At 42.0% G+C, this 11,362-nt stretch overlaps 1 protein-coding gene across 2 annotated transcripts in view; it reads left to right on the top strand.

Annotated features, from left to right (window-relative positions):
* Nucleotides 1-11,362, top strand: part of Ly96 (lymphocyte antigen 96) — a 22,246-nt gene that overhangs the window by 8,613 nt on the left and 2,271 nt on the right. Inside the window, exons 3-4 of one of the 2 annotated variants that reach the window (XM_021222389.2) lie at nt 4,686-4,814; nt 9,896-9,948. In XM_021222389.2, the coding sequence (XP_021078048.1) occupies nt 4,686-4,814; nt 9,896-9,948 (182 nt within the window). The remainder of the gene's footprint in view (nt 1-4,685; nt 4,815-9,895; nt 9,949-11,362) is intronic. The other variant, XM_021222390.2, reaches the window with a different exon arrangement.

The following is an 11,362-nucleotide window of genomic DNA, read 5'->3' as shown; positions in this document are numbered from 1 at the left end:
CCTGGCATTCCCCTGTACTGGGGCATATGAGCTTCACAATACCAAGAGCGTCTCTTCCCATTGATAGCCGACTAGACCATCCTCTGCTACATATGCAGCTAGAGACACAGCTCTGGGGAGTACTGGTTAGTTCATATTGTAGTTCCTCCTATAGGGTTGCAGACCCCCTTAGATCCTTGGGTACTTTCTCTAGCTTCTTCATTAGGGACCCTGTGATCCATCCAATAGCTGACTGTGAGCATCCACTTCTGTATTTACCAGGCACTGGCATAGCCTCACAAGAGAGAGCTATGTCAGGGTCCTGTCAGCAACATCTTTCTGACATCTGCAATAGTGTCTGGGTTTGGTGGTTGTCTATGGGATGGATCCCTGGGTTGGGCAGTCAAAGAGACAAATCTTGAGGGTAACTGGACAGGTGAAATGACAGCCTGAAGCATCTGTGGCTGCAGACAGAAAATGATTCAACTCTGCTTGTTCTGCTTTCTTGGCCAAGAGCAAAAGAAACACAGAATTTTGACCTGGTTAAGGCTCTGTAATTTCTCTTTTATTGTCCTCAGACTCTGGTGTGCCTCATCCTCAGGTGTTAATGGGAGATGATTTACACAGTGAGTGATCTCACTTTCAGATGAATCTTTTCCTTTTTTTTTTTTTTTTTAAAAAAAGTTGTATTTCCAGACCCAAATACTGCTGCTGCTGCTGCTGCTGCTGCTACTACTTCAGCACTCAGGGTTCACTGAAAGTCAGAGCCCAAGAAGGAACTAAACAAATAACAAATTAGACCTTTTGGGGGTGGTATTGAGGGACAAATGCTTGTGAGGGGGGACAGAGAAGACACCAGGGTTCCGACTGAAGTGCAGGTCTGATGCCTCTGAAAAGAAAAAGCTTTCAATATGGTGCTCAGTTCCTGCAGTCACATGGGCAGAAGAAGCAGGAGGATCGTTTGAATTCATGATCTTGAGGCTGGCCTGTACAATCTGGTGAGGCCATGTTTCAAACTCAAAAAGGATCATAAAACCCCACCCACCCACCCACCCACCTACTCACCAGCCAACCAGAACAGAGAAGGGGAATGGAAGAGACTTAGGACGATCATCAATCCAAAACGTTCCCGAGAGACACTCTCAGGTAAGTCAGTGAAGATTCTGCAGGATGAAGATTGCCTGCCATAAGCATTTCAAGGCAGGGGCTGGAGATGTGGTGTACAATTGAGAGCAGTTGATGCTCTTCTACATAATAGAGTTCAGTTTTTAACACCCACTTGGAGCAGCTCACAACCTCTTGTAGCTCCAGCTCCAGGATCTGATTTCCTCAGGTGTCTGAGGGCACCTGTACACACATATGAATACTCTCACACAGACATACATATACAGACTTAAAATAAAGTGATAGGGGCTGGAGAGATGACTCAGTGGTTAAGTGCATTAGCTGCTTTTGCAGAGGGTCTGGATTGGAGTCCCAGCACATACATGGTTACTAACAACTGTCTGTACTCCAGTTCCTCTTCTGGCCTCTGAGGTGCCAGGCAGGCAAGTCGTTCACAAACATAGAAAAAACATTGAAACATACAGAAAAACAAAATAAATTTTTTTTTATTAAAAAAAATCAGGAGCTGGATGTGGTAGCTCATACCTTAATTCCCAGCTCTTGAGAATCAGAGGGAGGAGGATCTCTGTGAGTTTGAGGCCAGCCTGGTCTACCTAAGAGTTCTAGGCCAGTCAGGGCTACGTAGTGAGACCCTGTCTCAAAATCAATCAATCAATCAATCAATCAGTCAGCCAGCCACTTAGAAACTTATAAGAACAGCCTGTGTCAAGGGCCCTTGAGGTGTTTGATCATTTCAGGGTAATCTTGTCCAAGTCTAAGGCTGTAGTTGAATGCTAAGTAGATCTAAGTTTCTGCAGCGATGAGCAGTCTGCCAGCCACCTCCTTACAACAGTTTCTTCAGCAGGAAATTTGAGTGATAAACCTTCATTGCTGTCATAAATATGTTAGTTATTCATTGAATATCACATAATAATCTATGCTAATCCAGTAACAAAATAATTAGTCATTTTCATAAAGTGCTTCACAATTATGATACCTAGAATTTACTATAATCTCTATACAGTATGGAATCTGTTCATAAAACCAGGCTCATTTTTATGGTTCTGTTTCTACCTAAATTTAATAAGAGCTATAATTATAAGCTTGAATCAAATTGAATAGGAATAGAAACTATAGTTTTTGGTACTTCTCAGGGTTACTATAGAGTCTTTGTATAAAAGAATCAAATTGATAAACAACTCTGTGTGGTAAGTTCCTTTAGTGTTATTTCTGGCAGCTCCTGAAGTTGTCCTCAGCAAAAAAAATCTCCCCTTTGTTCCCTCATGATGGCCACTGTCTCTCATCTCCTCTAACACTCATGTTGCTGTCCTTGACTAGCTAAGTCTCAGAAGTGGCATGTCACTATATTCATTGTTGATAATGTGACCATGGTCATATCTAAGGCCAAAGGCAATTCAAGATAGAAACCACTGAGATATCAAAGTAGAACCTCCTTTTCTGGTGTCACCGAAGGTCTGAGTCAAGATGGGCCTCATGGAGATTGTCACATGGGATAGCAGTGCTGTCTGCTTCGTGTGTGACACACAGCTTTAACTCTGCATCTCATGAATTCCTTATGAAATCAGCTCTTGCACTCACACACATAGAAATCTTGCTTTTAGAGAGTCCATAGGACCATTTCTTTGTAAAGATTAGCTGCTCCCATAGTAGCCTTTCCACACCTAACTCAGGAAGCAGCAATGTGGAGAAAACATAGGCTTGGATCAGTCTGCGGACACTGTGGTAGTAGGGTAAAAAGGGGGCTGGTAAGGTGGAGTAGGGTTCTACTGCCAGCGAAGTAGAATAAAGTAGAAAGGACCAATCATTAGATACATTGACTTATTTAGTGATTTATTTAAAGTGTTGCTTGTCCTGCCTATTGGCCCAGCCTGACTTCAGTTGTTTCCTGAGATAGGATAACATGGAGAACAGCTGAAACAATTGGTTGTTGCCCTTAACAACATTCTGACTGGCACATGTGCCTCTTGCTTGCTTGCCTGCAACTTGTGGCTTTAAGGTATAAAATGAGGATGCAAATGGGAACCAGGATCGAAGTCTTTCACGAGCTGTCTGCAGTCCATGGGTGACAGCTCTCTTCCATTCTCATTGGTGTCAGAGTGCTTTTTCCAGAAAGACTCCTATAACACCAGTTTGATCTTGATGATGAGGAAATCACATTTGAGTTTGTTGTGTGAGGGAACTGAGACACATTTGACTAAAGGTGTAGAATAAATATAACGATCACATGGCACCTAAAGCCAGGGAGAATGTTCATGGCGAAAAGTGAGAACTGAAGATGAACCTTGAGAAAGAAGACTCAGAGTCATAAAGAAGAATCAGAGACGTTGGGGGGAAAACTGAAAGAAGGTGGGAGAATCAGCCTCAGAGATGGCTGGGAGAGATCTGGCAGTTTGATGAAGCACAGCTGAGTTCAATCTAAAGACCAGAAAGTTGCTTTTGAGTGAATTGGAAGCTAACCTGATCTACCCAGTGGTTTCCAGGCCACCCAGGGGTACACAATGAGACCCTGTCTAATATATTATATATTATGTTATATATTACTTATCACATATATGTACACACACACACACACACGTGTATCTTTTCCCTTTGGGACAAATGAATAATTCTGGAGGGTCAGGAAAATGTATATTTACTGAGATTTGCTATCATTCGTGTACCATCTTTCCTTCTATCTTGTTACTGGGGATTGAAATCAGGGATTTCTGCTTACTATGGCAAGTGCTGTACCTCTGACCTATGTAATAAACTCTTTTTACTTTTTATTTTGTGACAGGATCTGTTATCAGGGATTTGACTTGAACTTTTCTGTAGCCCAGACAGATGTTGGACTTGTGAGCCTCCTGCCTTGATTAATTGTATGTTTGTTTGTTTGTTTATTTATTTTTGAGCCAAGGTTTCTTTATTCAAGACTAGGCTGGCCTTGAATTCAGAGAGATCTGACTGCCTGTGCCTCTGTAATGCTGGAATTAAAGGCATGTGCCGCCACACTTGGTCTTTGATTCTGTTTTTAGAAAATGTCCATCCAAACTCCAAAAGCTGGAGGGCCATGTGATCCCGGTTCTTCCTGTCCTTGAGTTTTCTGGGCCAGCTTACCAAAACCGAAAATCTTAAGACTTGGAAGTTTTCATGATCAAGTTCAAAGTGTTTCTGTTTTTCTGTTTTTTGTGTATTTGGGGGGGGGGGAAGATATTTTACATAGCTGTCACTATAGAACATTGCATTTTGCTACAAAGTTGCCTTCTTAGAACTTTAATTTTATCTTTGGAATAAAGATATTAACACTTAGCCGGGCGTGGTGGCGCATGCCTTTAATCCCAGCACTCGGGAGGCAGAGGCAGGCGGATTTCTGAGTTCGAGGCCAGCCTGGTCTACAGAGTGAGTTCCAGGACAGCCAGGGCTAAACAGAGAAACCCTGTCTCGAAAAACCAAAAAAAAAAAAAAAAAAAGACATTAACACTTCATAGATAGCCATGATGATCAAATGAAGTATCATAGGAAAAAAGCACAAGGTTCCCACTAAGGGTACAATACACTGTATCAATGAACATGATTTAATGGGATATTTTTTTCTTTCTAAGGACGAAACTTAAAAAATTTATATTTCAACCTGTTCATCAATGTCAACTCCATAGAGTTGCCGAAGCGCAAGGAGGTTATGTGCCATGGACATGATGATGACTATTCTTTTTGCAGAGCTCTGAAGGGAGGTAAGCGTTTGACTTGTGCTACTTATAGACAAGACCATAATTCTTCTTTTTAAAGATTTATTTATTTATTATATGTAAGTCCACTGTAGCTGTCTTCAGACACTCCAGAAGAGAGAGTCAGATCTCAATTTGGATGGTTGTGAGCCACCATGTGGTCACTGGGATTTGAACTCAGGACCTTCGGAAGAGTAGTCAGTGTTCTTACCCACTGAGCCATCTCACCGGCCCCTGGACCATTATTCTTTATGAGGCTGCTATGACAAGGAGACCCTGAAAACATAAAGCTCCCTTACTGATGATGCTTGGTTTCTTTCCAAAGTTTTGTTCTCTGAAGCATAAATACTTTATAGTTGTGTATCCACATGGTGCATCATGGATGCAGTTGAAGGAACATTACATTTTCACCTCTTCAAATGAAGATTTCACATTTACTCTTGGCTACAGATGTCTTTTTCTAAATATCAAATGTATGGCTTTTGACATGCACTTGTCTAAGTTTGCTCTGCACTTGTGTTGGTTTCTTTAATAATCTCTTCCTTTTTTNTTTTTTTTTTGNTTTTTCGAGACAGGGTTTCTCTGTGTAGCCCTGGCTGTCCTGGAACTCACTCTGTAGACCAGGCTGGCCTCGAACTCAGAAATCTGCCTGCCTCTGCCTCCCGAGTGCTGGGATTAAAGGTGTGCGCCCCCACCGCCCGGTTTAATAATCTCTTCTTTTTATTTGAATCTTGGAATTGAAAAATTGTTCATATTTTTCAGATAGGGTCTTTCAATGTGGCACAGGCTGTTCTGGAACTCACTATGTAGACCAGGCTGCCCCAGAACTCACATGCTTGCTTATGCTTCCAAAGTGCTGGGATTAAAGGCATATCCCACCATATCTGGATGCACTTTTGTGGGAGGGCCTACCTTGAAGATTGGGTGCTTGCCTAGATACATGTCTGTATGCTGCATGTCTGTGTACCATGTGTTTGCCTGGTACCTGAGTAGGCTAGAGAAAGGTGTTGGATCCCTTGCAGATGCTTGTGAATCAGTGTGTAGGTGCTGGGAATTGAACCTGGGTCCTCTGAAAGAGCAGCCAGTGCCTTTAACTGTTGATCTGTCTCTTGAGCCACTTGTAAATTTCTCTAGCACAACTATTTTACAATGATTCCACACACTCTCTGTATTGACATTCTATTAGAATTTTGTTTCATTTTCTTGATATCTAAGTTGTGGTAGAATCAGCGTAGCCTGCCAGATTAGTCTTTCTCCATTCTTTCCAAAAAATATCTGTTGACCATAATCTGAGCAGGCCATGATTTTGGTCCTGGGGTGGTCATGGATCCTTGTTTAAAAACTCACTGTCCTAGAAAAGACAATTTGCAGAGGGAGGCCACAAATAGGAATATGCGGTTAGTTTTATCTATATAGTTGTCTCATACTGGTGACAGAAAGACACATATAAATTTTTGGAGAATTTTAGTAGTGTGTTCAATCTGAGAACATCAGAGGGTGAGGAGGAACATTATGTGGAGAGGAAAGAACAGATGGAAGTCCATCCAGCCATACTTAGAGAGTGGTTTCTGTCTCTTTTCTCTTTGTTCTGGAGCACTATATTCTTGTGAGGTGCAGGTGAGCTGACAAAAGGGGACAGGGTAAGGATGTAAGTCATGCCCGGAATGTTGGTCTATATCGTATGGTGAGTAGGAAGTGATGACCCACTAAGATTTCCATTTTTGTAAATAAATAGTTTCCTCATGTCAGGAGGTGGCTGTGGCAGACAACTTGCTTCAAATGAAGAACACCCAGGAGGTTATAAGAGACCATTAGGGATTCAAACATAGCATCCCTGGGCTCAGAGATGAGGCTGTGGAAGAGCATACAGGGAGGACTTAAAGGAAATGGCATGATATCGTAAGGTGTTTACCGTGGCAGTCAAAGATTAGGTAACACCAAGAAGCACTTGAGGGCTGGTGATTTGACATCAAAGTGTATTATCTGAGGTGCTGTGTATCAGAGAAGGGGCAGATTTAAAAAGAGATAGACAATGAGCTCTGGTTTGGGCATGCTGAGCTCAAGATAATTTTGGAACATTCAAATAAACATGCCCATCTGGCATCTGAGCATGTGGGCCCAGAGCTTAGGACAGATCTAAAAATCACTGATGTGGGGGCTGGGGAGATGGCTCAGTGGATAAGAGCACTGGCTGCTCTTCCAGAGGACCCGGGTTCAATCTCTGCATCCACATAATAGCTCACACCTGTCTGTAACTCTAGTTCCAAGGGTATGGGACCCTTTCACAGGATACATGCAGCCAAAACACCAATGCACATAAAGTAAATCCTGAATAACAAACAAAACAAAAACCAAGCACTGAAGGGATCCTAGAAGCCAGAGATTAAAATTTCAAGTTCTGTGTGTCTATTTTTAAAAGTAACTTTCCATTTTTGTTGTTACTTCTTTAAGATATGATATCTAGAAAATATGGTAAGTAAAAATAAAGTAAGAATTACTCACAATCTTACCACTTTTTACACCTTCTTCCCTTGTTTTTTTTTTTAAAACAGATTTATGTATAAATAAATGTCTATTTCAAGGATCTGAAACTCAATGAGTCTTTTAACCTTGTTACTGTAATCTTGGGTGTAAGGATGCTATAGTTAAGCGCCACTAATTGGTTGCTTAGAATCATACATATTTAGAGGGCAGAAGTCTGCTGTGAGGTGCCAGCAGGGTCATGCTCCCACAGAGGGTCCAGGGGAGGAGCTATTTCTGCCCACTCTCCAAGTTTCTGGTAGCATTAGGTGCTTCTTAATTCACAGATAGCCAGTTCCTTATTATCTCTTCACATTGTCTTCATTTTTGTCTTTTTCAGCATCCAGATTCCTGACCCCCCCCCCTTTTAAAATAAAGACCAGCCTATGAGCTTTTGGGCCACCTCAGTGACCTGATATTAACTTGATTTGTGGGCACCTTGCTCTGGATTAGGTTAAGATCATCATTTCTTGGAATTAAAATGGCCACATATCTTTTTGGGAGATGTTATTCAGTTTATAGTACTATCTGAAACTTGGTTCCTATTACCTGCAGTGTTGCCAAGAGAGCTGGTCTGGGGCCACGGGTAATGTGTGTGGAACCCTTTGGAAGGAGACAGAGGGACCAGAGAAGGGCTTCTGTTTTTCTTTCATCTGACCTACTTTGGATATTTTCTGGCTTCTTCAGTGAACTTAGAGGCCTCTAGCTAATTCTCTATCAACACAGAGGAGGACAACTGCCCAGGACGGGCTCTGCCCCAGACAGACAGACAAAGAGGCTTGCCTGGTGGGAGAGGCTGAAGCTCTTCTTGCCTGATCTGTAAGTGCTCCTGTAGTCCACAGGACAAAAACCTAGTGTCCCTCCCAATTTCCGTCTCCAGCCCCCAGGTCTCAGCCACTTCCTTTCTTAATTCACAGATAGCCGTATTCTTTACAGTTGTGCTATAGTTGGCTTCCCAATAACACCCTGTGTACAGACGCGTTTTATGGCTGGAGCTTAGTGGTTTGTCATTGTACTCATGACATTTCTAATAATTTTTCCAGAGAGTTTTATAAGTAAAACTCGAGGAGACGATGATGTGTGTGCCCATCTTCCCTGCTGGGTGGGTTCTTTGTTTCTCACTGTCTACACGTCTGCTGGCACTTGGGGACAGGCATGGACACTTTCCTTCTCATTTCCATGTACCATCACCTGTCACCTTCTGCTGCTGCTGCTGCTGGGTTTTGGGAACAAGGAAGGTCAGAATCAGGGATGAATGCTCTGCAGTGTCAGGAGTGGGGCATGCCATGTGGTGTAGTAACCCCGAAGCAGGAACCTAGTGGAAGGGATGCCCAGCTCTGCCGGCGTAACACCATCTACACCACCTTAATCTTCACTATGTCTTGACCACTGCACTATTTTTTTTTCTTTCTGGAACCCATGTGTTAGAGGGAGAGAGGTGACTACCATAAGTTGTCTTATGAACCCACTTTCATGGCATGCTGTGCACATTGCACACACAATTTTGCTTTTTAAAGGTCACTATTTCTTTTGTTTGACATTTAAGCATGTGTACCTTTCTGACCTCACCTCTACCCCGAGTTCCCTATTTTGTTGTCTGGTCTTTCTTTTTTTTTTTTTTTTTTGGTTTTTTCGAGACAGGGTTTCTCTGTTTAGCCCTGGCTGTCCTGGAACTCACTCTGTAGACCAGGCTGGCCTTGAACTCAGAAATCCGCCTGTCTCTGCCTCCCAAGTGCTGGGATTAAAGGCGTGTGTCTGGTCTTTCTTATCTGCATCTATGCTGGGTGACTTGTGCAGGGCCAGCCTCATGGCTGCTTATTGAAACAGAGACTGAATTCTTAGGCATCTCGGTGGTGTGACTGGAAAGAGTGTAAGTATTCTGTCTGTATTTGAACCTTCTTGTGGGGGATATAGTTCAGATGGAATTGTGCCAGGCTTGTGTGAAGGAGGCCTCAGGGTCAATCCTCAGTGTTAATGAAAAGAGAAATGAAACAAAACAAAAAGAAACGTTTTTCCTGCTTCTAGGGAAATTCTTATCTGTTATATCCAGCTATAGGGGCAACAATATCTCTAAAAGTTAGGCATGCACATATAGTTTGATGCATATTTTCCTTAATTCACTGAGACAGGTTTTAAAAACTGGGAAGCCCTAGGAGACGAGATATGGGCTGGTATAGGGAGAGGTGCTGGCATATCTGAGTGTCAGGGTGGGGCACCGAGGATTTTTACGAGGCTAGTAGGTAGAATATGGGGGCCATCTCTCTATAGTTTTCCTCAGAAATGCTTGGGCTGGAGAGATGGCTCAGTGGTTAAGAGCACTGACTGCTCTTCCAGAGGTCCTGAGTTCAAATCCCAGCAACCACATGGTGACTCACAGCCATCTGTAATGAGATCTGACGCCCTTTCCTGGTGTGTCTGAAGAGAGCTACAGTGTACTTAGATATAATAATAAATAAATTTAAAAAAAGAAATGCTTCTGATATTAGTAAGGACATTTCAGAAAACTAGACCCCATAATTTTAAAAAATCACCTAAAATGACTAATAATGTTTGTGTTTTGTTTTCAGAGACTGTGAATACATCAGTTCCATTCTCTTTCGAGGGAATACTATTTCCTAAGGTATTATTCAAGAAATATTTTGTGTTTTCTTAACCTTTTGTGTGTTGTAGCATTGTTGCATGTAACCTGTGGTAGTAGAAACATGGGTTTCTGTAAACAGACACCATGACCATGGAAACAGTTATAAAGGATGATTTTCATTGGGGCTGGCTTATAGGTTCAGAGGTTTATCCATAATCATCATGGCTTAAAGCACAGCAACACACAGGCAGACATGGTACTGGAGAAGGATCCAGGAGTTCTATATCTGGATTAGAGGAGCAGGGAGAGTGTGACACTGGGCCTGGCTTGAGCTTCTGAAACCTCAAAGCCTGCCTCCATAGTGACACACTTTCTCCAACAAAGCCACGCCTTCTGATAGTGCTACGCCCTGGTAACTAAGCATTCAAATCTATGAGTCTATGGGAGCCATTCTTATTCAAACCACCACATGTGTCAAGCTTGAAAATAAGCAATTTATCACTTTAAAGAATAGTGATTCATTGATATTGGACAAGTTCAAGATAGTGTGGGCACAGTCAAGAACAGTTATTTAAGTTAAGACGGTTAAGAGTTTTTGTTTTAGGGATCTTGTTATTTTTTCTATTGTAGAGCTTGGGGAAATTGCATATAAGGTAGTTCCTTTTCTTGTCTTTGTTCCTCTTTAACATACATACTTAACGTAGTAAAAATGGTCATTACAGACTGATGATTTTCATATTAATGTATTTTCCAAGGACCATGGATAAATCAACCTCGTTAGTTAATAGTCAATACTTGAATAGTTACACTATTTGTGTTATGCTAATATGTTGCTTAATTGTTTAGAATAAAAAAATCACATAGATTTGGGGACTAGAAAGATGGCCCAGTGGTTAAGAGAACTTGTTGCTTACTAAGAGGACCTGAGTTCATTTCCCAGCTCCCACATTCATGCCTCAGAACTGTAACTATAGATGCAGGGGATCTGATGCCTTCTTTTGGCCTTCTGGGTCACTGAATACACATGGGACACATGCATACATATAGGCAAAATACTCATAAGCATAAAGTAAGAATAAACAAATCTTTTAAAAAAAATCACGTAAATCATAAACTTATTTTTGTTTAATATTTGTTTTCTTGGGCCTTTGCATTGTCTTAGTTAGGGTTTTACTGCTGTGAACAGAGACAATGACCAAGGCAGCTCTTATAAGGACAACATTTAATTGGGGCTGACTTACAGGTTCAAAGGTTCAGTCTATTATCATCAAGGGGGAAGCATGGCAGCATCCAGTCATGGTGCACACAGAGCTGAGAGCTCTGCATCTTCATCTGAAGGCTGCTAGTGGAAGACTGGCTTCCAGGCAGCTAGGATGAGGGTCTTAAGCTCACTCCCACAGTGACACACCTACTCTAACAAGGCCACACTTTCTAATAGTGCCACTCCCTGGGC

Source organism: Mus pahari, chromosome 22, assembly GCF_900095145.1.
Source record: "Mus pahari chromosome 22, PAHARI_EIJ_v1.1, whole genome shotgun sequence".
NCBI lineage: Eukaryota > Metazoa > Chordata > Mammalia > Rodentia > Muridae > Mus > Mus pahari.
The sequence above is the reverse complement of the archived record's forward strand: the minus strand, read 5'-3'. Positions and strand labels throughout refer to the sequence as shown.